This window comes from Misgurnus anguillicaudatus, chromosome 25 (genome assembly GCF_027580225.2).
Source record: "Misgurnus anguillicaudatus chromosome 25, ASM2758022v2, whole genome shotgun sequence".
Taxonomy (NCBI): domain Eukaryota; kingdom Metazoa; phylum Chordata; class Actinopteri; order Cypriniformes; family Cobitidae; genus Misgurnus; species Misgurnus anguillicaudatus.
Window position 1 is genome coordinate 11605081 of NC_073361.2, and position 27246 is coordinate 11632326.

Here is a 27246-nt window from a genome sequence, read left to right on the forward strand (position 1 = left end):
GAGCAAGTTTATCAGTCAGGGTTTCAAAGTAATGTGCATATGGGAATAATATACAGCTATAAAATATGGGGTGGTTTCCCGGACAGGGATTAGACTAGTCCTTGAATAAAATAATTGTAAGAGCTGTCAAATCTGAAAATAACTTGCACTGACTTATCTAAAAATACATCAGCGCCCTTTGTTTTGCCTCAAAATGTTCACAAGTAATGTTTTTAGCAAGGCATGTTTGTTAAAACTATGTTTGTTATATTTCCTAATTAAACTGAGGCCTATAGTCCTGGTTTAAGATAATCCCTGTCCGGGAAACCGCCCCTATGTGGTTAGTTAACAAATAACTAACAGCAACATTTAATGTTTTTTAAAAATGCACTGACAAGAGGGCCGTCACAAAGGTTTGCTTAGGGCCCCCCAGCACTCTAGGACCAGCACTGTAAAACACATCCTTGTGGGAAACCTGTGGATGTTATCATCGCATCAGACAGAAATGAGCCCACTCTGACCCGCTGGACTTTACTAGTAAGAAAGTCCATGATCCAATAAATAATCCCTTTAGTAAGATAAAATCCATTGGCTAAGATCTTTACAAGAGTCTCAGTTTGCATGGTGTTAAAAGCAGATGAAAAATCCACAAATAAAATCTTAGCATGAGTTTTTGGTTTCTCAAGGTGAGTGTGCAAAAGGTAGCCTGGCTCCGCCCTCCTAAGTGCTTCCGCTTAATTTTCATTTTGCTTTAGTACTACGTCTGGGACTGCGCTGTAGAGTTTCGTTTTCTCCTGCAAAAATCTGCAGGACCAATCAGCGAACAGATGGGGGTGGCTAAGAACGATGACGTTGAGGTCGTGCGTCAGTTTGAGTTGTAGTTCAGTAATGGCAGCGAAGAAAGAAGTAGGAAAATCTTTTCGGTCCGTTGTTGCAAAACTGCCGAATATACAGAAGTTAAAGCCGGAGCAAGAACCAGGTTTGCTAAGTTTTGTTTGTCTGATTATTCTTACTCGTTGTTTCCGGCCGGTTTCGGTGCATGATATACGTCACGACCACACGTTAGTGTGGTCGTGCCATGGAGCGTGGCCAGACTCTCTGTACAAATTAAATGAATGTACGAGTGTCTGGTTGGACCAGGCTATGCAAAAGGTGCATTAATGTTGGAATTGCATCATCCACCCCCCTCGATGCTTGATAAGCGAATTGCAGGGGGTCCATAAGATGGTGAGTTTGAATACAATGTACCTCTTAACCAGATGCTCCAGGCACTTCATGACCAAGGATGTCAGTGCTATTGGTTGGTAGTCATCATAGGCTCTCTGGGTCTTGGCGGTTTTGGCATGGGTACAACTGTAGATGTTTTCCACAAAATAGGGATTTTACAAAGGTTAAGAGAAGAGTTAAAATGTCAGTGAACACAGGGGCTAGCTGTTCTGCACAGTGCTTCCATAACATAAATTTAAAAGCTTATTTTTCCGGGACAGTCCACATACTGATAATATGTGCGTAAGCACTTTTTCACAGGGCATTTATTAAAATCTCCTAAAATAAACTGAGGGACATCAGGAGACAGTGTCTCAAGCTTATGGGAGAGATAAAACATAATATCAAGTGCCCTGTCAAAATTTGCCTTTGGGTGTTATACGTATACAACAGTAAAAAATATGAGGGAACTCCCTGGGCAAATAGAAAGGCCGGTGCGAGACGCACAGCAATTCAATACAAATTCAATACACAAACTCTCTCTCACCACCGCTGTGTGACACCACTCATCCCAGATGAGTAGACACGTGATAAACATCCTGCTTTATGAGCATTAACAAACTTTAGCAGATTAACAACACTTTTCTGTAGTCTATTTTTTTTAGAATGTTTTCATTTTAAAAATGCATTTTTAAAACACTGCTTTTTAGGACTTAGTCCTTTAGTTTACATTAGAACGCACATGTAATACATTTAATACAAACACTTCATATGGTTTGAACAAAAATTAAAATGAAAGTGTATTAAAATTCAGGGAGTCACACCTTACAAACAAACATGTTTTGCACACCTCTTAAACACAAAACCAGGAAACTACTTTTCAAGTGAGTTTGGGTCTCTGTCTGTATGTTAGTAAAATATGGCAGAAGCTCATATTTTTGAGGACAAGATCAGCTGTTCAGTGTGTTTGGATCTCCTGGGGGATCCAGTGACCATTCCCTGTGGACACAGTTACTGTATGGACTGTATTAAAGACTGCTGGGATCAGAATGAGATGAGAATCTACAGCTGCCTTCAATGCAGACAAACCTTCACGCCAAGACCTGTTTTATATAAAAATGTGATGATTGCTGAAATGGTGGAGGAACTGAAGAAGACAAAACTTCAGACTGCTGTTCCTGCTGACTCTTATGCTGAAGCTGGAGATGTGGAGTGTGACGCCTGTACTGAGAGAAAATACAAAGCTGTCAAGTCCTGTCTGGAGTGTCTGAAGTCTTACTGTCAAAATCATCTTAAACAACATGAACATTTCTTCAATGACAGGAGGCATCATTTGATGAATCCCACCAGACAACTTCATGAGATGATCTGCTCAAAACATCATAAACAACTAGAAATCTACTGTCGCACCGACCAACACTGCATTTGTTATCTGTGTACGATGGACGAACATAAAAACCATGATACTGTGACAGCTGTAGCAGAAAGAACTGAGAAACAGGTATGAACTGAAATCAGACACACTGCACTAATGCTAACAGTAATGATTAATAATATGCTAAACCATGAATGTCATTATAGTAACATTACATGCATATAAGCATGCAGTTTAATGTAATATCTTTGAGATTTTATATTATTTGTTATCTCACAGAGAGTTTTGGGAGAGAGACATATACAATTACATCAGATAATTGAGGAGAGAGAGAAGGAGCTTGAGGAGCTGAGAGAGGCTGTGGACTCTCATGCGGTGAGTTTTGAACAGAAAAACATCTGCTGACAGCTTGAAGATCAGTTTGAGATTCATGACTCTCCTCCAGTGATGGAGATCTTTTCTGATGTACCTGTAATGGATCTGATTGTAATGTTTGTCCTAACAGCGCTCTGCACAGACAGCAGTGGAGGACAGTGAGAAGATCTTTACTGAACTGATCCGATCCATTGAGAGAAGACGATCTGAGGTGATACAACTGATCAGAGATCAGGAAAAGACTGCAGTGAGTCGAGCTGAAGGAGTCATGAAGCGTCTGGAGCAGGAGATTGATGATCTGAGGAGGAGAGACGCTGAACTGAAGCAGTTTTCACATACAGACAATCACATCCATTTCCTACAGGTAACACAACTCTGAAATACAACACAGTGAGCATTAGCAGGATCTCTGGAAGACTTTACTTTAAAAATATAAACAAGGTTAACATAAATATTCCTCTGTGTATTCAGACTGCTTAATGTGGTTAATGTTGTCTTTGCATTTGTAATCTTTTCTTCTTCAGGGTTTTCAGTCTCTGTCTGCAGCTCCTGAGTCTTCAGTCTCACACAGATTTACTCTCAGCTCTCTCTCTTTTGATGATGTGAGAAAATCTCTCTCTCAACTGAAAGACAAACTGGATGATTTCTGTAGAGAGGAGATAGAGAAGATATCTGGTGAAGGTAAAGTAGCAGATATTAATTTACTCTCAAACAAAATCACAAAAGCAAGAGTGCTGTTATACTCTATATCAGTGTCATGATCAATGTTTTTTATCCGCTATTAACTTGTGATATGGGAATTATATTAATTATGTCTGTTTATGTTTCAGTTACATATATCTCAGTTATTTCTAATGAACTAAAGAGCAAGGAGGATTTCCTACAATGTAAGAGACTTTGAAAACTTTTATGATTTATAACTTTGACTTATTTATTGCCTTTAGTAAAGGGATAAAACAAGTTGAGTATTAATAATGTTTACAGAAAATGTTTATGTTCAGGTCACACGTGTCAGTTATTGTTAAAGAGGTGAATGAATTGAGTTAAATCAACAGTTGCTGCAGATACTGAGACTCAGAAAAAAACATAAACCTTTCAAAACATTTAAGGATATATTAAACAATCTTAAACCTAATAATAACTGTGAAGAAATAAAAGTTAAAGAAAGTACAAATAAAAAGTAAGTACAAATATAGAAATGTGTAGGTTTTTGAAAAAAAGCAAATCTGCAATGATGATTTTTGTTAAACTGCTGAAGTAATTTGTGTTTATCTTCACCAGATTTCAAGCAGTTCACACTGGATCGAAACACAGTAAATAAATACATTGAGCCGTCTGATGGGAACAGAACGGCTACTGACACTGACACAGTCCAGCAGTATCCTGATCATCCAGACAGATTTGATTATTATTATCAGATGTTGTGTAGAGAGAGTTTGTGTGAACGCTGTTACTGGGAGATTGAGTGGAGTGGTTATGTCGGTATATCAGTGTCATATAAGAGCATCAGCAGGAAGGGAGAGGGTGATGAGTGTTGGTTTGGATATAATGATCAGTCCTGGAGTTTGTGCCGCAGTGACTCCAGCTGCACATTCATTCACAATAACAAACACACTAAACTCCCTGTAGTGTTGAGCTCCTGTAGAATAGGAGTGTATGTGGATCACAGTAAAGGATCTCTGTCCTTCTACAGCGTCTCTGATACAATGAACCTCATACACAGAGTCAACACCACATTCACTCAACCACTTTATCCTGGGTTTTTTATTTTTGATGGATCCACAGTGAAAATGTGTTGTCTTTTAAAATAAATCGTAGGGATTTTATAAGTAGTTGTGAATTCAGGTTAATAAGAGTGATTACAATATTTGCTATATTTTTCATAAGGCTTTATACATTTTATATATATGCCTGTACTTCTCTTGTATTTTATACTACACATTTCAAACTTGTGAAAAGCGCTATAATAAACTTAAATTGAATTTATCAAAAAATATATTCTGTATATTCTGATTAAAAAATAATTTGATTGTTAAATTGAGGCAGCTTAAATAAAGTAGAAAAATAAATAAAGTAGATTTATTTCATGCCTTAAGTTTCATGCCATCCCATGACACTTACACATTGATTGACTGCATCGCTGTTTCACAATAAGCACTTGATATCATAAAACATATTATTTTTAAGTAAATTAAACTAAAATTTATCATAAAGGCAAAGATCTAAAAAAGTTGTCAAGTTTACTCAAGAACTACACACAACATTACTGTGTCATTTTTCTCAGTGAATTGTCACGGTAGGAAATCCAATGTTTCCTCCGTGTCATGTTTTGTGTTTGTGTTTGTACTCACGTAGTCTCTATGTGCTCGTTTGATTAAGTGTTGTCACCTGTGCGCTGATTGTCTCGCTCCAGCTGATCCTCATCATCACTCAGCTACAAATACTCACTCATCTCTCTTCCTGTTGTCAGATCCTCATTCATGTTCCAACCTCAATACTTGGATTATCGTCTCTCGTCTTCGTGTGTTTGGATCAGTGTTGCGTGTTGTCGTCTCCGTGTGAGTGTTCTGGTCCGTTCCTGGTTTCATCCATTGGCCATCATCACACTCATCACCGACTTCACTATTCAACACTGCTCACACCACCGTAGACCTTCGATCACCATTGCCAACATTCTGGACTCAGTTATTATTTCAGTATCATCATTGTATTTACCATCATTGTCAAAAAACCTTTTCTGATTGCCTGCACTTGGTTCCTCCTCTCTACCGAGTCGTAACAGAAGTATCTGACCATCATGGAAGCAGCAGGCAATCGCTCCCCATCTCATCTGGAGGAGTTTTTACAGAGAGCCGTAGGTCTTTTGGATCGCCAGGACAAGGCGATAGATGAGATGGGTCGAGCTTTCCAAGCAATGGTGACGAAGGTTTCCGAGCTCGCCCTCCAGGCTCAACAACCACATCAACCGCCACCCACTGCACCCCCCACGCTACCCACACCGCCGATCGTCACCGGGGGTATTTCCCAGTCTGAACCACGCCTCCCGAGTCCGGAGAAGTATGCGGGTGAGCCAAATTTTTGTTGATCAGTTCTCTCTCATTGTTCTCTGCACTTCGCCCTGCAGCCCCGCACGTTCACCACCGAGGAGATGAAGGTGGCGTTCATACTCTCGTTACTCACGGGGAAGGCTGCCCTCTGGGGGACGGCGGTGTGGGAGAACCAAGACGGCTGCTGTGCTTCGTTCCACGCCCTTTCGGAGGAGATGAAACGGGTCTTCGACCGCTCCGTCGCCGGGAGGGAGGCGGCTAGACTTCTCGCGGACCTGCGTAAGGAAGATTGGTCCGTATCGGATTATTCGATCGAGTTCCGCACCCTGGCGGCGGAGTGTAAGTGGAACGAAGAGGCGCAGTGGGATCATTTCCTGCATGGGTTGGCTGACCGCATCCAACAGGAGATTCGCGCCGTTGAACTCCCCACTCTGGGGCCGTGGGTAGTTTCATGGACATCAACTTTGCAAGTAAGCTCAACATTCCTCTCACACCCCTCAAACACCCCATTGCACCTTTTGCACTTGATGGACACAAATTGCCAGTCATCACTCAGACCACCATTCCTGTTTCCCTCGTCACTTCTGGTAACCATACGGAGAAGATTTCATTTTTCATCACAGACTCACCTCAGAGTCCCATTGTTCTCGGTCACACATGGCTCCATAAACACAACCCCAGGATCGATTGGCGTCTCGGATCTGTGGTTAGCTGGAGCGAGGAGTGTCATTTGTCTTGTCTTTTGTCTGCTGGTGTTAATGTTTCTGAGTCTGTGTTTCAGGGGGAAGCAGTGGATTTGACTAACGTGCCCGCGGAGTACCACGACCTGAAGGAGGTGTTCAGTAAGTCTCGGGCTGATTCTCTTCCTCCTCATCGTCCCTATGACTGTGCGATAGAGTTATTGCCAGGTACCTCTCCGCCTAAGGGCAAGTTATATTCTTTGTCTATTCCAGAGATGGCGGCCATGGAGAAATATATATCCAGTTCTCTAGCAATGGGGTTCATTCGCCCTTCCTCTTCTCCAGCGGGGGTGGGGTTCTTTTTTGTGGGAAAGAAGGACGGATCCTTGCGACCTTGTATTGACTACCGAGGGTTGAACAACATAACGGTAAAGAATACATATCCTTTGCCGCTTATGTCTTCAGCTTTTGAGAGGTTGCAGGGAGCGTCCGTTTTCACTAAATTGGACTTACGTAACGCTTATCATTTGGTCCGTATCAGGAAGGGGGACGAATGGAAGACTGCATTTAACACCCCTAGAGGCCATTTTGAGTATCGCGTGATGCCTTTCGGGCTATCTAACTCACCGGCAGTTTTCCAAGCACTCGTTAATGACGTGTTGCGAGACATGGTCGATCAGTTCATATATGTTTACCTGGATGACATATTGATTTTTTCTTCGTCTCTCCAGGAACACGTGCAACACGTACGACGAGTGCTTCTGCGGTTGCTAGAGAATGGATTGTTTGTCAAGGCGGAGAAACGCGTTTTTCATGCACAGTCTGTTTCTTTTCTAGGACACATCATTTCGACTGAGAGTGTTCGCATGGATCCTGAGAAGGTTAAGGCTGTGGTAGATTGGCCATCCCCAGAGTCTTGCAAGGCCCTGCAGAGATTTCTGGGGTTTGCCAATTTTTATCGGCGTTTCATTCGCAATTTCAGCCAACTAGCTGCTTTGTTTCAGCTCCTATTCTTGTCACCCCTGATCGCTCACGTCAATTCATAGTGGAGGTCGACGCGTCCGAGGTGGGGGTAGGAGCAGTGTTATCCCAACGCGCATCCTCAGACGGAAAGGGGCATCCTTGCGCGTATTATTCTTATCGTTTATCTCCTGCGGAAGTTAATTATGACATTGGCAATCGAGAGTTGTTGGCCGTCAAATTGGCACTGGAAGAATGGCTTGAAGGGTCGGGTGTACCTTTCATTGTATGGACGGACCATAAGAATCTCGAATACATTAGAACCGCCAAAAGACTTAACTCCAGGCAGGCTCGGTGGGCATTATTTTTCGGTCGTTTCGATTTTACACTTTCTTACCGGCCGGGTTCCAAAAACATCAAACCCGATGCTTTATCCCGTCTTTTTGAGCGTTCCGATCGTACTGCTACTCCCAAGCACATTTTACCGGAGACCATCATTATCTCTGCGCTCAGATGGGAGGTCGAATCGAAGGTTCTGACTGCCTTAGAAGGGGTAACGCCCCCGGCTCGTTGCCCACCGAACCGTTTGTTTGTGCCGGAGGGGTTACGGTCAGACGTTCTCCAGTGGGGTCATTGTTCCAGTGTTGCTTGTCACCCAGGGGTTAGTAGAACTAGGTTTTTAGTCAAGCAACGATTTTGGTGACCTGGTATGGCTCGTGATGTCCACGACTTCGTCTTGGCTTGCTCGGTTTGTGCTGTTGGTAAGACTTCCAATCGACCTCCAGATGGGCTACTCTTACCGCTGTCTGTCCCTTCGAGACCCTGGTCCCACATTTCGCTAGATTTCATTACCGCCCTCCCACCCTCTAAGGGTAATATGGTGATTTTAACCGTAGTGGACCGGTTCTCGAAGGCGGCTCATTTTATTCCCTTGCCCAAATTGCCATCAGCCAAGGAAACAGCGGTAGCTGTCATTGACCACGTCTTCCGTATACATGGCCTTCCGACAGACATGGTTTCTGACAGGGGTCCCCAATTTGTGTCCAAATTTTGGCGAGAGTTCTGTAAATTGTTAGGGGCGACTGTTAGTCTTTCATCCGGGTTCCATCCCCAGAGCAATGGTCAAACCGAGCGAGCCAATCAGGATGTCGAAAGGGTTTTGCGGTGTTTGGCTTCCAACAATCCTTCGTCCTGGTGTTAACAACTCTCAATTGTGGAGTACGCACACAATTCTCTGCTAGTGTCATCTACGGGCATGTCTCCATTTAAGTGTAGTTTAGGGTACCAACCACCTAATTTTGTCAGTACTGAATCCGAGGTGTCGGTTCCCTCCGCAAACGCACTAGTCCAGAGGTGTCACCGCACCTGGACCAGAGCTCGCACCAATGCTAAGGCGTCGTTACGTCGTCGGTCAAAGAGTGTGGCTTTCAACCCAGAATATTCCGATGCGTTCCGTTTCGAATAAGCTTGCTCCCAAATTTATTGGCCCGTTTTCTGTTACCAAAATCATTAATCCGATAACAGTGCGTCTTAGCCTTCCACCGGCATACAGGAGGGTTCATCCCGTGTTCCATGTGTCCAAAATTAAACCGGTGATTTTTTCCCATCTTAATCCGCCTGCCCCGGTCCCCCCCCCCCGCCTCGTATCGTTAATGGGGAGACCACATATTTGGTTAATTGTATTTTGGACTCTAGACGGAGGGGACGCGGGTTTCAGTACTTGGTGGATTGGGAAAGTTACGGTCCGGAGGAGAGAAGGTGGGTTCCTGCCTGGGACATACTGGATCACTGCCTTATTGATGATTACAATCTACAGGTAAAGCAGGCTGGGAACGCCAAGGGGCGTTCCTAGGGGAGGGGGTACTGTCACGGTAGAAAATCCAATGTTTCCTCCGTGTCATGTTTTGTGTTTGTACTCACGTAGTCTCCATGTGCTCGTTTGATTAAGTGTTGTCACCTGTGCGCTGATTGCCTCGCTCCAGCTGATCCTCGTCTTCACTCAGTTACAAATACTCACTCATCTCTCTCCCTGTTGTCAGATCCTCATTTATGTTCCAGCCACACCACTTTATCGTTTTTATCGTCTCTCGTCTTCGTGTGTTTGGACTAGTGTTTCGTGTTGTCGTCTCCGTGTGAGTGTTCTGGTCCGTTCCTGGTTTCATCCATTGGCCATCATCACACTCATCACCGACTTCACTATTCAACACTGCTCACGCCACCGTAGACCTTCGATCACCATTGCCAACATTCTGGACTCAGTTATTATTTCAGTATCATCATTGTATTTACCATCATTGTCAATAAACCTTTTCTGATTGCCTGCACTTGCTTCCTCCTCTCTACCGAGTCGTAACATGAATCAGACACACAATCACTACATATATTTCATAATGAGACCATCAACCAACAAACAAGCCAGATTCAACACAGAGATGTAGAAGTTATCTGGCAATCTTTCTATATGATGGTTTACAGCCCATACACGTGTAGGGAGATTCATTTTGTCTTCATCCACTTTAAGACATGCAAATAAAGCCTTTCTAGTCAAGTACATGTGAAGTGCCCTCCATAATTATTGGGACAGAAAAAGACAAAAGTGCTCTTTTTGTGGAGACAATAATTTTATCAAATGAATATGAGGCAAAAAAGTATACAGAATATTAAATACATGCTTTACCAACAAAGAACAACAACCTTTCATTGTGATTTATGTGTTTTGTCACCAAATGGAAAATAAATGCCCATGGGAAAGTTTAACTTATAACCTTTGGCAACACAGTTCCAGCAGCAATAGTACAAAGACAACAAAATGTCTATGTTGTGTTTTTAATATGCTTAAAGATAAATTTAAGTACAAATTCATCATTCAACACCATTGCTAAGTATTTTTTTTCCATGAAACTGAAGTTTTGTTACAGTTCAGGTACTAATCAACTATGAATCACTCAGTCACACTTTATCACAAATGTCTTTATTCCACAATTGTATAATCACACACTGTTAGAAAGGGTCTGTTAAAAGTACCACAAAATGTGTTGTTTCAATAATAACATAGAGATGAGTGGATTCTTGGACAACGCATTTATTGTGTTGTCCCAGAATCAACACTAATGTGTTGTTTTTAACATATCTGTTCTAAGAGTGCAGCATTTAGATAAAAGTAGCTGACTATTTCAATAAAATTAAATGTTAAAACATTGTTAAACCATTTAATTAAAATGTTACCAAAAATATGTACAGTATATTGCAAAAATATCTCACTGTCAAAAAACATGTCACCACAATCCACTTATATAACTTACTATTAGCCTTGTAGGGTAGGGCTCTATAGGAGGAGGAACATAGGTACAATATACCCCAAAAAAGAAAAAGGAAATCTATACATGCACCCCAAAACAATTAATCACAACAGTGCCCAAGCGAAACCCAACTCACTCACACTCATTTCTTACTCTAATACACAGCAAAACATACTCCTGCTTTTATTACCTCCCTGATATAATTTAGCCCAACTCAACCCACACAAGAAACAAGAATAAAAATCGAAATGCAATTAATTTAATTAATTCTTAAATAGCAAGACAACACTTTTATTAAACTTTTAAACTCACTTGATCCAAAGATACAAAAAAGTCCCAATTCAAATAGTCCACCTGCAGTCCTCCACACTTCAGTTCTCACTGTACACAGCCGACACGTTTAACCCTTAATGGCTGGGAGAGAGGATAGCTTGTCCCGCCACACAGGAGATGATGATGACCTTTATAGACAATAATGGTGTCCTGTAGCACCCCTTGCTACAATCCGACAGTGCCATCTGCTGACTCGTTCTGGAGTCAGGCTGCTCTCAGTCGACAGGGCCTTTCCAGTCTATTTTCACTGGCGTCCATCAGCCAGGTCATATAACTGTCCTGTCTCACCTTCACTTCTGTGGCACGCCGTCTTTAATCTGACTCGCCAACCAATCTAAGAGCTTTGTTCCCCTCCTCTCTCTTAATAATCTTTGGCAACACAGTTCCAGCCAGGGGCACCACTAGCTATTTTGGGCCCTAAGAAAGAATTCAGTATGTGGTTGGGACCTCTGTCACACCCATGTACTAATAAAAATTATCTTTGGGGGCCCCAATATTGTTTAAGCGCTTGGAAATGTCCTAACTTTTACCCACTTAAACTTCATTCACACAGACCTGTGGTCCCAGAAAATACCCGTTGATGGAAAGAGGATGGAAAAGATACACGGAAAACCCTCTGTGTGAACAAGAAGTCGAAACAATGCCATAATGGGCGTGTCGTAGTGATAACAAAAGTTATGGTTCAGCTTTTTAAAATGAAAGATTTACATGCATATCAACATTCACGACGAGAAATGTCGCAAACTAGATTGAAGCAGTTATCAGGAAATGATAAATTAGATGCATAAACAATGACGCGCGTGCCATAGTGAGGAGGAACGTGTCATGGCAACATGAAGTTGGTTTACCTCTTTAAAATCAGGGATTTACATGGATATCAACATTCATGATGAGAAATGTCAGCAAACTGGACTGAAGCAGATATCAGGTAAGTTAGCTTGTCACTTGCTGCGCTAAAGCGGAGATCATACAGCAGCGTAAAAGAATATCGCGTCACGTGCTCTTTTGGGCTTATAATAAACAAAAATGCCTGCGTGTCATCCCAACAATATATATTGTCCAGCTCTTCAATGCTTGAATCTGATTAGCTGATGAACGTTCTGAAGTGTGCAATTATTTTCTGGGAAAGCACAACAAAAGTAGTTCCAGGCAGCTCTCTTGACCGCATTACAGTTCCATATCACTTCGCATAGTTAACTGCAATAAAGGACGAACAAAAACAACATGACAGACGATATATCACCACCTCGGGTGTGCATTATTTTTCTAATAATTCAACAGCCCGTTGTGAATTATTCCTTACATATATAATAAATATGATAAAAATAGAAATATGGATTTAAATAGATTTTGAAATCTAAATAAAAATAGAAATAATTTAAAACTATTAAAAGGATAATTAAATTATAAGACTAATCAATATTAGTAGAAATAAGGACCACAAAGATCCAAAATATTACCTTTTGTGGGGTTATTTTCCTGGTTAAAAGAATGGCAAAACGAGCACAGTCTTTATAGTAAAGGTTGATGATCAATGAGTTCTTATATGTTCAGTTTAAAGTAAAAAAAACATGTTTGGCACACTAGCATCCAATCATAACAAAGAAGAATGGGACAGTTGGATGCTTTTCCATTATATATACAGATTCCTAAAAATAAAGATGCTAAAAAAGAAATGTAATAGACCAGGGTGTCCGCCGGGTCCTGACATCATCCCCACTGTGGCGGGTGTGGTCGCCGGACATCGTTCTGATTGGTCTAGCACTGCTACTGATCTGGAAGCTGCTCATGATCATTTTTTCATCTTTTGTTGTCTCATGGTTAAAGTTTAAACTTTGCAAATTCATAATGTCAAGTTGTGCATTAAGGAGGTCACTGAATGTCTTTTGAGCTTGATGGATTTTAAGGCAGCTGTGGAGCTGAGAGGAAAGGATTTTGGGCTTTCAAGGCCTCATTTTTCTGGGTGTGGCCTGGGCTGTTGTGGTCATTGTGGATGGTTCAGTGCTGCCCCCTTCTGTTTCTGAAACTTAACATTTTAGATTAGAACAAATGTGCACATTGGCAAACCTCTGTTATGGCAAGCAGAATTCAAAATCACATAAAAACATTATGCTGTTCACAAAAGATGAAAAATAGGCAATAGATGATAATGACATACTTAGATAAAGTAAGAATAATTTTTATGACGTGAATAAGTGTAAATAATTCATTTAATTATGTTTAAACATACATTATTTGCAAATACAGATTTTCTTTTTAATCTACAATACACAGAATATAAATGGAACTTTTTGGATTTAATAATATTTGATCTCTTCACATTGTTGTATTTAGTTCTACTCATTATATTGTTCTTTCTTAAAGGCTCTTCTGGGCACAATAAAGCGACATGAATGTGAAATACAATTAAAACAATAGATCTGTATAAAGTCTTTTACACTGTGTATGATTATTCGTGCCGGGTGAAAGTGAGGATTATTTTTCAGACTAGTGTGTCGATTTTTCCCTGTCGGCCTGCGATGAAACGAGACAGTTGTTACACATTGCTTGAAGTAAATGTCTGTTGACTGTGTGAACCCCACAGTCTAAGCACAGAGAATGTGTGTGGAGAAACATGTTGGGTGAATTAACCCTTTAAGGGGATACACAAAAAAAGCATTACAATTTACTCACCCTCCATTTTTAGGTGAACTTTCTCTAAAAGTATGAAATGAAGGTTAAACTTTAAGGGGTAGTTTCCCGGACAGGGATTAGCTTAAACCAGGACTAGGCCTTAGTTTAATTAGGAAATATAACTAGTTTTAACAAACATACCTTACTAAAAACATTACTTGTGTGCATTTTGAGGCAAAACAAATGGCACTGGTGTATTTTAAGATATTTCAGTAAAAGATGTTTGCAGTTTGGACAGCTCTTACATTTATTTTAGTCTAGGACTAGTCTAATCCCTCCGGGAAACTGCCCCAATGTGTCTTGGATGCTGGTTACTCTTTATTTTCTCCATGCTTTGTATACTTTGAATCTTTTCTCCTACATACTGTACTGTATCATGACCATTGTTCTTTTTGTCCTTTATTTGTTTTCTATCATTTCATCTCCTTTATTCCTTTACTTTATATGTTCTTGATTTTTTATCTGCCCCATTTTCACCTTCAGACAGACAATCCAATTTACAAGAGCCCTATTAATAAATTCCAGAATCCAAACTATGGACGTAAAGCTGTTGCTCTCTAAGTTTGTATTTCTCTTTCCTTTCTGCATGCGCTTTCTTCAGTGTGTGCGTTTGTGTGTGAATATGTATCTGTACCCATGACTCTTATTTCCTATCAATTCCAACCATTTTCAGATTTTTTTTTTACTTTTCAATTTTTCTATTTGACATCCCTGACATCTTGCAATTTTATGAAGTATTTAAACAATCACTAATAAATCCCAGCATGAGCATTTGGCAGTACTGCACAATACTTTACTCTGTGTTTGAAATAATCGTTTTGTTCCCTCCAATATATAACAGGATGTCACAGATATACCTGCATGTGGTGATGTTTTGAAGTTTATGTAAGGACTGTTTTTTAACGGGTAGAGATGCATTTAGATTTTGGATTTAGAGATTTAAGTGCATTGTTTTGCTCTGTGTGCATTAAGTGCATTTGATGCTTATTGTTACAAAGCTACTTTTTGTTTATTTCACAGGGAGAAAATCCTATTTATAAGAGCGCTGTAACAACTGTCATCAACCCCAAATATGAAGGCAAATAATGGACATCAATGTTACAACTCAAGAGTGTTTTGGAAGGAACGGGCCATGTGGATATCCTATATTTTCCTTTCATTTGTTTCACATTTTATTTGTATTATTTTTGAAACTATATTGTAGTGTTAGATAGCAGTATTTTATCAAAGACTGGCTGCCCCCCCTCCCTGTACAGTTTGTATAGACTTTATATTTACATCTATTTCTTTATGTAAACATTATCTCCTTTCACACAGAAGCATTTTGCTTAAAGGATCCATAAATCCCTCTAAAAAAACAGGATCATATTTACTTTTTCATGATGCTGATAGTGTGTATGTTGTCATAGGACCGCTTGACGAATGTGTATTTGATTTCAGATTGTCAAGTGAAGTGAAACCATCTTCTCTCTGATCACCATTGTAAACTGGGAAGATTTGATTTGTTGTGCTAATAATCTATGCATATTTGTTGACTGTTATAGATTTTATTTTATGCCAAAAAACATGTTTAAGGCGATGCAAAACACTTAACTGTTAAAATTACACGTGTCCTGTGATCATAACTTTATGCTGAAAATGTTGTCTGTGCATTTTATATGTCATGAAAGGATTATGTGGTGAAGTTTTATTATGTGGCTCTTAATGAGTATCAGTGTATTCAGGTGATATCCTGATGTTAATCGGTATAGGAAGACAAATGCCATAAAACTGCTCATTGGAAATGGGCACAATTGTTATTCTCCACAAATGAAGGATTTTAATGTTATGTAAAAGCTTAAACAAGTTTTAAATAAGCATACTTGATCATCTTTGTAATTTGAATGTGAAGACATGTAAAATTAAAGTTGTAATAATTCACAAATATGAAGTCAGAAAAAAACTAAATGCTACAAAAACTCTTAGCAGTAAGTGTTGCTTAAAAACAAAATGAAGAAAATGAAAATGAAGAAATGGAGAGTTGTTTTGTGTGCAGAGGTTCATATCTAATGCTCAGCGGTACAAATAAACATGTTTTACATCTTTTATTGGAAGGTAACCAACATGTTCGGTCATTTTAAATGTATAATAATACTTGGGGAAATTTTATTTTAAAGAAAGACAAAAAGAGAAATGCTGTAAAAACACCCCTGTGCTATAGCTTGAGGTATTGGTTTGGTTTAAAGTGCCTTTTTCTGGTATTCTCAATATTGTCATTTAGAATTTATTTATTAAAAGAAATAAAGAAAAAGATTGTTGTAATGTATTTCTTTCTAAGTTATGTAAAACATTGACAAATATACAGTCGCTAATTATTAACACCATCATTGATTTATTAAAACATCCTACTTTATGAGCATTAACACACTTTACCACATTAACAACACTTTTCTGTAGTCTATTTGTTTATATATTTTTCATAATATTTCCATCTTTAAAACACTGCTTTAGTTTACATTAGAACGCACGTGTAATACATTTAATACAAACACTTCATATGGTTTGGCCAAAAAATGGAAGTGAAAGTCACACTGAAAGTGAAAAGTTTTATAAACGTCTCTTAACACAAAACCAGGAAACTACTTTTCAAGTGAATGTCTCTCTCTGTCTGTATGTATATTAGTGAAATATGGCAGAAGCTCATATTTTTAAGGACAAGTTCAGCTGTTCAGTGTGTTTGGATCTCCTGAAGGATCCAGTGACCATTCCCTGTGGACACAGTTACTGTATGAGCTGTATTACAAACTGCTGGGATCAGGATGAGATGAGAATCTACAGCTGCCCTCAATGCAGACAAACCTTCACACCAAGACCTGTTTTATTTAAAAATGTGATGTTTGCTGAAATGGTGGAGGAACTGAAGAAGACAAAACTTCAGACTGCTGTTCCTGCTGACTCTTATGCTGAAGCTGGAGATGTGGAGTGTGACGCCTGTACTGAGAGAAAATACAAAGCTGTCAAGTCCTGTCTGGAGTGTCTGAAGTCTTACTGTCAAAATCATCTTAAACAACATGAGAATCTCTTCAATGACAGGAGGCATCATTTGATGAATCCCACCAGACAACTTCATGAGATGATCTGCTCAAAACATCATAAACAACTAGAAATCTACTGTCGCACCGACCAACACTGCATTTGTTATCTGTGTACGATGGACGAACATAAAAACCATGATACTGTGACAGCTGAAGCAGAAAGAACTGAGAAACAGGTATGAACTGAATTCAGACACACTGCACTAATGCTAACAGTAATGATTAATAATATGCTAAACCATGAATGTCATTATAGTAACATTACATACATACGCATGCAGTTTAATGTAATATCTTTGAGGTTTTATAGTTATTTGTTATCTCACAGACAGTTTTGGGAGAGAGACAGATAAAATTACATCAGATAATTGAGGAGAGAGAGACGGAGCTTCAGGAGCTGAGAGAGGTTGTGGACTCTCATGCGGTGAGTTTTGAGCAGAAAAACATCTGCTGACAGCTTGAAGATCAGTTTGAGATTCATGACTCTCCTCCAGTGATGGAGTTCTTTACTGATGTACCTGTAATGGATCTGATTGTAATGTTTGTCCTAACAGCGCTCTGCACAGACAGCAGTGGAGGACACTGAGAGGATCTTTACTCAACTGATCCGCTTTATTAGGAGAAGACGATCTAAGGTGACAGAACTGATCAGAGATCAGGAAAAGATTGCAGTGATTCGAGCTGAAGGAGTCATGAAGCGTCTGGAGGAGGAGATTGATGATCTGAAGAGGAGAGACGCTGAACTGAAGCAGTTTTCACATACAGACAATCACATCCATTTCCTACAGGTAACACAACTCTGAAATACAACACAGTGAGCATTAGCAGGATCTCTGGAAGACTTCACTTTAAAAATATAAACAAGGTTAACATAAATATTCCTCTGTGTATTCAGACTGCTTAATGTGGTTAATGTTGAATGTTTATGTTCATTTGTAATCTTTTCTTCTTCAGGGTTTTCAGTCTCTGTTTGCAGCTCTTGAGTCTTCAGTCTCACACAGATTTACTCTCAGCTCTCTTCTCTCTTTTGATGATGTGAGAAAATCTCTCTCTCAACTGAAAGACAAACTGGAGGATTTCTGTAGAGAGGAGATAGAGAAGATATCTGGTGAAGGTAAATTAGCAGATATTCATTTACTCTCAAACAAAATCACACAAGCAAGAGAAAGACTAACAAGCTGTTAGTCTCTACAGTATATCATTGTTTTATTGTGTTCGTCTGTTATTAGTTCATTATATTTATACTTGTGACATGGGATTTATATTATTTATGTTTATTTATGTTTCAGTTACATATATCTCCGTTATTTCTGCTGAACTGAAGAGCAGGGAGGATTTCCTACAATGTAAGAGACTTTGAAAACTTTTATGATTCATGACTTTGATTTATTTATATCTTTTAGTAAATGGATAAAAGTATTATTAATGTTTACAAAAAAAAGTTCAGGTCACACTTGCCAGTAACTCAGTTATTGTTAAAGAAGTGAATGAACTAAGTAAAATCAAAGGTAAGCTTCAGATACTGACTAACAGTTAATCAAAAAGTCAACATTTCTCAAACTTATTACTGCTACCATGCAAAAGACAACTTACCAACTTTTTTTTGCATAAAACTGAATTAACGCTAACTGTACAAATGTAATGAAGACCTTTAAGCATAAACAATCTTAAACCTAATAATAACTGTGAAGAAATGAAAATTAAAGAAATAGTAAATACAAATATAAATGTGTAGGATTTGGAAAAATACATTAAATCTGCACTGATGATTTTTGTTAAACTGCTGCATTCATTTGTGTTTATCTTCACCAGATTTCAAGCAGTTCACACTGGATTCAAACACAGTGCGTAAAATCATTCAGCTGTCTGATGGGAACAGAACGGCTACTAACACTAACACAGTCCATCAGTATCCTGATCATCCAGACAGATTTGATTACTGGCTGCAGGTGTTGTGTAGAGAGAGTTTGTGTGGACGCTGTTACTGGGAGGTTGAGTGGAGTGGTAAGGTGGATATATCAATGTCATATAAGAGTATAAACTGTAAGGGAGAGGGTTATGAGTGTTTGTTTGGATGTAATGATCAGTCCTGGAGTTTGTACTGTGATGACTCCAGCTGCTCATTCAGTCACAATAGCAAACACAATAAACTCCCTGTAGTGTTGAGTTCCTGTAGAATAGGAGTGTATGTGGATCACAGTACATGATCTCTGTCCTTCTACAACGTCTCTGATACAATGAAACTCATACACAGAGTCCACACCACATTCACTCAAACACTTTATCCTGGGTTTTATATTTTTTCAGGTTCAGTGAAGTTTTGTAATCCAGTAGTGTAGATGACAAACATTTCCCTGCCAATGACGCTTTCCAGACGAGTTTTTATGGTAATCTATAATTCCGCTATTATCCACTAGATTACCCAATTTATGAAAAAAAAACCTAATGCATAAATGAATTGTTTTGATAATCCATGTATGATTTTATATTCATTCTGAAGCTGATCTCTAACAAAATCTGAAAATGAAGAAGTGAGTATTAAACACACACAGCCCTGTATCTATAAATGATGTACTTCCTCTAGTACAGTGATTATAACTGAGTAAAGTGAGTGTAGGAACAAATTTCAACCAACCGAAGGTGCTGAGACACCTGGAATTGTACTTTCTTCTTCTTCTTAGCCATGTGAGTCTATGGCAGCTCTATGAACCGTATGTAGGAAAATGATGAAATTTGGCACAGTTGTAATGGTGGTCATAAATAGTCATGTGGCCAAAAATTGGGTCTCTAGCAGTAACTCTATAGCGCCACCACCAGTGCAAAAATGTAATGTTCAAATGGTTATAACTGCAGATCCGTTTGATCTATGAAAATTCTACTTAGTACACGTGATTGCTCTCATCACACTTATAGTTTTTAATACCGTACAGTAACACTCCACCCATTACAGTAGCGGCCATTTTGAAATATTTGAAAGTATTTCGTTTTTTCGCTACACTCTAAAAAAACAAACGGTGCTATATAGCGCCAAAACTGTTGATTTGAATCGTAACCATAGAAGAACCGTTTTTAGTGCCATATAGCACCGGTGAAGCACCGGTGAAGCACCTGTGTAGAACCATATAGGTGCCATATAGCACCACTATAGCACCACATTTGGTTCTACATAGCACTATATGGTTCTACACAGGTGCTTCACCGGTGCTATATGGCACTTAAAACGGTTCTTCGATTACGAGCAAAGAACCACTTTTGGTGCTATACAGCACCGTTTGTTTTTAGAGTGTACTCCTCCCTCAAATTTGGTTAAATTGTTATGAAATTTGGCACAGGTGATCTTTGGAGTGAGTCGCATATAAATGACTGAACAGAATTTTGAGTTTCTTCTTAGTTCAAAAGTAATAAATGCACAAACTTAACTAGGTTGACACAAAAAATTGTTCTGAAGCTGTATCTCAGTCACTCTTTGATCAATCAAAATTAAATTTGGTACACTTCATGTCAACCATAAACTGGGGGACCATGCCAAATTTGGTGACAGCACCACCTAAGGGTCATGAGATATGAAAAAAGGCTATTTTTGCCCATAACAACTGAATTGTTTGTCAGAAAATTATGATTGTGGTGTCTACGGATTCCTTCGCTCCTGCCGCATCTGTGGATGTGTATTATGCCGGGATTGACCGGACCGGCTGTCTGCCATTTTGAAATTTGTCATAAATTTCTATAACTTTTGAAGTATTGGCTATATCGGTGAAAAAATAGGTAGGGAGCTACGGCATGATGTCCTGAAGGTACCTGGGAAGTCAAAGTACGGCGTCACCTAGGGGTTATAAACTATAACAGTTCTTATAGAACTGCTTATAACTTCTAAATACTTTGTCTGATATTAATTTTCTTTGTGAAATTGTATTCACTAATCAGTGAATACAATTTCACAAAGAAAATTAATATGCCGATTTCAACGATACCTCATTTGTCATTTTCCAACATTCTGTTCATGTGTTATTGTAAGGCATATGGTAAATTATTTTTTGCTACTTTTACAAATTTTGTTTATTTTATGCCAGTTTCTGCTCGTATAATGTTTGGAGCAATCCGCACAGTCATGACTGAACAGATTTTTCCGCTGCCTATCAAATTTTTGACTAATACCTCTGTAAAGCGGACCAACCCTGTCATGCTTTCCCTTTGTCATATTAAAACGAATCTGACAACATTTTCCCGTGTTGTTCATTATTGTACAAAATGTTCTTCACGAATTCACTGCCCTTTTAAGCTATTTTTTGCCCTATACTTTGTATTTCTGTTTATTTTTGCTTTGTTGTGTCATTTCTGCACTTTCAGTGGTTGGCATATGTCAATGTTTGCAGCTCTGAAACCTCTTTCCACAGCCATTCAAACCAGGATTACTCAGTGGTGCATGTTGTAAGTGCCATGTTTTGGTAACCTGAGGTGGCCCATGGGTTCAAATCCCATGGGCAGTGGTATTTTGTCTTAACTTATTTTCCCACTTAAGTTATGTGATTCTCATACTATATACATTGTATTTCTGTTATTTGTGCTCTGCGTTGTCATTTCTGCACTTTCGTAATTGCTGGATGTCTATGCTTATAGCTCTGAAAGCTCTTTTCTATAGCTTGGCCACACCAACTCAGTGGTTTAGTAGTTTACTCAGTGGTACACGCAGTAAGTGCCATGGTTTGGGAACCTGAGATCATCAGTTTGAATCCCAGCTCTTACTATCACTGATTGAGATTTCCTTTTGTGTTGACTTTAACATGTTCTTCTCGACCTGTCTGGTTTTCCAAACATGTTATAGCACCACCAGCAGCTCAAAAATATAATGTTCAAATGGTTGTAACTGGTGATCCATTTGATCTATGAAAATTCTACTTAGTCCACGTGATTGCTCTCATCATGCTTATTGTTTTTAATGCCATACAGTAAGACTCCACCCATTACAATAGCAGCCATTTTGAAATGTACAGTATTTTGTTTTTTTCGCTACTCTTCCTTCAAATTTGGACCGAACAGAATTTTGATATTTATCTTTATTCAAAAGTAATAAAAGCATGAACTTAACGAGGTTGATGCAAAAATTGTTCTGAAGCTGTATCTCGGTCATTCTTTGATCAATCGAAATGAAATTTGGTACACGTCCTGTCGACCATGAACTGGGGGACCATGCCAAATTTGGTGACAGCGCCACATATGGGTCATAAGATATGAAAAGGCTATTTTTGCGCATAACTTTTGAATAGTTTGTCAGAAAATTATGATTGTGGTGTCTACGGATTCCTTGGCTCATGCTGCATCGATATGTATTATGCCGGGTTTGACCAAACCGCCTGTCCGCCATTTTGAGATTTGCGATAAATTGCTATAACTTTTGAAGTATTGGACATATTGGCGCAAAAATCGGTAGAGAGTTGAGATGGCGGCCGTGCCAGTTCGAGCGGCAGAAGCTGTAGGGTTGGAGTGGGTTAAATCCCCCCCCCCGAACCAGCCCGTCTGCATGATTGGTACTTCGGAGCTGCTCTGGGCTCTCGGTCCTCACCTCCTGTGCCTTTCTTTCCCGACGGCATGAAGAGCTGACTCAAACATGGAATTCTCAGCCGTCTACGGCCGTTCAGTCTTCACCCCTCCCCTCCCTCGCTGGTGGAGCCGCTAAGGGTTACGTCGGCATCTCTTCAGTGAGCGGGGGGTTGCGATGTCAACTGTGTCTGACCCCGGCTGTCTCCTGGAAGGACCGGCCGACCCTTCCTTCACAGGCTTGGAACCGAGCCTGTGGAGAGGTGGTATTCGTTGCATGCCATGGCTCCGTTGCAGGTCCAAGTAAGACTTAGAGATCTGCATGAGGGAGGCCGCGACCCTCAGTCATGCGATGTCCACCACAGTGGTCCAAGAACGCCACCTTTGGCTCTGTCTGGCTGACACGACAGACACAGCCAAGAACAACTTCCTGAATGCTCCTGTCTCACATACCGGCCTCTTCGGTGAGTCCGGGGAGTCGTTCAGCTCCGCGGTGCAGACTGAGGCGATCTCCTAGGTCGTGCCCCAGCGAAAGAGAGCTGCCCCGGTCCACCAACGCCGGCTCCTCAGTCTGCCTCTCGCCAACGGCGTCCTGCGGCAGCCACCTCTGTTCCGCTCCTCGGACCCCATCTCGGCAGTGCAGGGGAACCTGTCGTCAGCAGCCCGCCCCGCCCGCTCAGCCGCTTCCCGTGGCAAAAGGGAGTTTAAGCGGCCCCGAGATGGGTGACCCGGAGTTGGAGAGAAACACTCTTCGGGGGACGGTGAACCGCTCCTTCCCCCGGAAGAGGGTCAGGTGGAAAATACTTGGTTTTACATTGCTGTTCCACTGGCTGTCCAGCCGGTACCCACATAACCACACATACGAGTGCATTCCTCTTCCCACTCCAGGTCTCCTGAGGATCAAGAGAGCCGTGAGCGGGCACACACCAGCTTACCCTCCTCCTCCTCTATCGCCAGCGGGTGTTTTTCCGGAGTCTGCGCTCTTCGCGCAGGAGACCCGACGACTGTCACCCTTAGCGGACTCAGGTTAGTGTCACACACTTCGGTAGTGCCATTAATTCCCCTCGTACGGTCCCTGGGTGCTTGGCTTCAGCCCCCCCAGCCCGTCTCTGCCCGGGTTTTACGCACGATCCGCCTCGGTTATGAAATACAATTTACTGGCACACCCCCAAATTCTCAGGCATTTGTTTCACTGCAGTTAAAGCGTCTGATGCACATGTACTGTGTGCAGAAGTCGATGTCCTGCTGGCGAAGGACATATCCAGCCGGTCTCTCTTACCGAGATGATGATAGGGTTTTCCAGCCTTTATCTCATAGTACCCAAAATACACGGCGGATTACGACCAATCTTGATTTATGCACCAGGCTCTCCAAATAAGATCCTTTAGGATGATAACGGCGAAGCACGTATTTCAATGTTCAGATCGGTTTGCAGCCTTAGACCTGCAAGACGTGTACTTCATGTGTCCATCTCCCCTCGCCACAGGCCGTTTCTTCACTCTGCATTCGTGGGGTGGGCATATCAATACAAAGTACCACCATTCGAGCTGTCTCTCTCTCACCGTGTCTCCACAAAAGTGTTAGAGACGGTGTTAAAACCCCAGAGAGAGAGCGGTGTTCGTATTCTGCTTATATTTACGTCGGCTTGTAATAGCTCGTTCTCGACAGACACTGCGCGAACACAGAGACTTAATGCTTCGGCATCTCGCTCGTTTAAGTCTTCAGGTCAACTGGGAAAAGAGCAAACTTTGCCCCACGCAGAGGATCTCTTTTCTCTGTGTGGAACTGGACTCTGTCAGTTTATCGGCGTGTTTAACAAAAGCACACATCCAGTCAATCCTGACTTGCCTCGATTCATTTCGAGGGAAGAACGCGTTCCCTCTGAAACAATTTCAGAAGCTCCTGGGGCATATGGCAGCTGCCGCGGCTGTGACACTGCTCGGGCTGCTCCATATGAGACCGCTTCAGCGTTGGCTTTACGATCGAGTCCCGAGGAGAGCGTGGCGCACCGGCATACACCGCGTAACCATTACACCTGCATGTCGTTTCAATTTCACCCCGTGGTCAGACCCAGCATTTCTGAGGTCAGATATGCCCCTGAGACAGGTCTCCTGGCATTCTGTATCACATACGATGCCCCCGGCGCGGGGTGAGCAGCCACATACGACGCGCTTACAGTCTCAGGGGTGTGGATAACACCCCAACTGCCGCGACCGGTGGGCTGTATATCTGGGACTCATACGCTTTGCTACGGAGCTGCGAGGGAAGGATCTATTAGTCTGCACCGACAACATTGTGACTGTTGCGTATTTCAACCGTCAAGGCGGTTTTGTGCTCTCATCACCTGTCGCATCTTGCCCGTCATCTCCTCCTTTGGAGTCAGAAGCATCTGAGGTCCCTTCGTGCCATCCACATCCCAGGCTCGCTTAACACAGCGGCAGACGCGCTTTACGAGCAGCACGCCCCGGCGAATGGCGACTCCACCCTCAGATGGTTCAGATGATTTGAAACGTTTTGGCAGAGTGCAGATAAATCTGTTTGCGTCCCCTGACTCTCCCTTTGTCGCCTGTTTTATTCACTAACCGAGGGCAGCCTCAACGTGGATGCGCTGGCACACAGCTGGCCGCTGGGGATGCGCAAAGATGCGCTTTCTCCAGTGAGCTTAATCGCACAGACTCTGTGTAAGTCAGGCAGTACGAGGAGAGCCTTCTACTGGTCGCGCCTCACTGGACGACCAGGAATTGGTTCCCTGAACTGATTCTCATCTCGACAGCCCCTCCCTGGCGGATTCCCCTGAGAAAGGACATTCTTTCTTGAGGAGGGGGCACGTTGGCACCCTCGCCCTGACCTGTGGTAACTCCACGTTGGTCGCTGAGCGGAAAGTAGGTTTAGGTGATTTATCGCAGACGATATCTAACACCATCACTGCAGCACGAGCGCCGTCTACTAGACATGCGTAAACGCTTAAATAACCTGTTCGTCATCTGGTGCTCTTTGCTACACGAAGACCCCCGAGAATGCCCCATTAATGTCGTGCTTTCATACCTTCAGCACCGGTTGGAGTGTAGGCTGTCACCCTCCACCATTAAAGTTGACGTTGCTGCATATCTGCACATCACTCTCTAATAAACAGCAGATCGGTTGGCCAGCACAGTAGTTATTAGGTTTTTAAGAGGAGCTCGAAGGCTGAACCCTTCGCGCCCTCCCTCTATTCCTCCTTGGGACCTGTCCATGGTGCTAAAAGCCCTGCAGGAACCTCTATTTGAGCCTCTGCAGTCTGTGAGTCTGAAGTTTTTATCAATAAAAACTCGCTTTGGCCTCCATGTAGAGGGTAGGGGACCTACACGCATTCTCCATCGACGATTCGTGCCTTTAGTTTGGTCCTGCTGTCTCGAGCGTAACACTCAGACCCAGGCCAGGCTACGTGCCCAAAGTTCTTAACACTACCTTCAGAGATCAGGTGGTGAGCCAACCACTGGAAGCCAGACACTGGAAGAGGTCAGCTCCAGTGGCGTTTTGGTAGGGATTCCCAATTTGTTGGTCACGACATGACGTCGTAGTGACCGACTGAAAGGAAACGTCTCAGTTATGGATGTAACCCTTGTTCCCTGAAGGAGGGAACGGAGACGTCACGTCCCGTCGCCACAGGTGCTGCTCCCTGCTGTCACGGCCGGTCACACGTTCCCGGCTTTCTCAGCGAAAAGAAGCTAATTTCGCATTCTCCAGCTGCAGCTTATATACGCACCTGGCGGGGCGGCGCCAGCATTATGCAAATACTCAGTGCCAAGTTCATTGGCGTTTTAGTAGTATATCAAAGCAGATTTGTCTCTCTAAGCGAGTTCCCAATTCGTCGGTCAAGATGTGATGTCTCCGTTCCCTCCTTCAGGGAATGAGGGTTACAACCGTATCCAAGACATTCTGTGTGCTCTAGCAGACAGTTCTGGTTGTTACCAGCAGCAGACAGTAAACACCCAAAAAAAGAATGATCTTTTCAGTTTGTCGAATTCAAAGGTTATTCTTATTTTACTGAAGGAAGTGAAAATACATTTTTCATATAAAAATACTTTGTTTTAATTGGCAAATACAATAAATAACAAGGAACTATTCATGCACACAACCAAAGAAAATGGCCTCATTTTATAGAGTAGGACCTAAGATAAAATATGGTGTAGCATTTGTGGCTATCTGTGCTATCTGAGACAGTTCACACTCAAGTTTCACATATATTTACAAAAGACGATTTTTACCTCATAATTCATTTGACGATTGTTGGAAAAGTGATGAAAATAGAACACAAAAACCAATGCTGAGAGTGAGAGCTTTCATTTGATAAAAGACTTATCAATGTTTGTCATACTTGAAAAGTATTAAATATGTGAATATAAAATTATATAAAAAAGGGGAGGGGGGTGATAGTGTAAATTAAGTGTAAATAATTTTCTAACAGTAAAATATATCTCAAAGTGATGCATATCTGCAGAAGCATTCAAACAGTATCTCCTATGTGGTATTGGGTCTATGACAGACCATTAAAAATTAAAGGAATATTTTTTATTAAGTCATAATAATGCATTTTGTATCCAGTACAGGGTTCAAAGAGTTAAAGAAGTTAACATTTACATAATGTATACAAATCCTCTATGACAAATCAGTGAGTCATGTTTTGTTTTAGGCTTCTTATTTACAGGCAACACTGAGATACAAATTCAA

General features: G+C 41.2%; 2 protein-coding genes across 2 annotated transcripts; both read left to right on the forward strand.

Moving 5' to 3' along the window:
• Window positions 1–250: 250 nt before the first annotated feature.
• Window positions 251–4746, forward strand: LOC129425558 (E3 ubiquitin/ISG15 ligase TRIM25). Its single transcript, XM_073864323.1, has 6 exons — window positions 251–2686; window positions 2840–2935; window positions 3066–3299; window positions 3460–3616; window positions 3766–3822; window positions 4217–4746. Exons 1-6 carry the CDS (start codon window positions 2105–2107, stop codon window positions 4744–4746), a joined length of 1656 nt encoding a protein of 551 aa, XP_073720424.1. The 5' UTR covers window positions 251–2104.
• Window positions 4747–16529: 11783 nt separating this feature from the next.
• Window positions 16530–19939, forward strand: LOC129425722 (E3 ubiquitin-protein ligase TRIM16). The gene is given in 6 exon segments (XM_073863869.1): window positions 16530–17177; window positions 17330–17425; window positions 17556–17789; window positions 17956–18115; window positions 18291–18347; window positions 18814–19939. Coding segments are annotated over 6 exon segments (1656 nt in total). The 5' UTR covers window positions 16530–16595; the 3' UTR covers window positions 19341–19939.
• Window positions 19940–27246: the final 7307 nt, after the last annotated feature.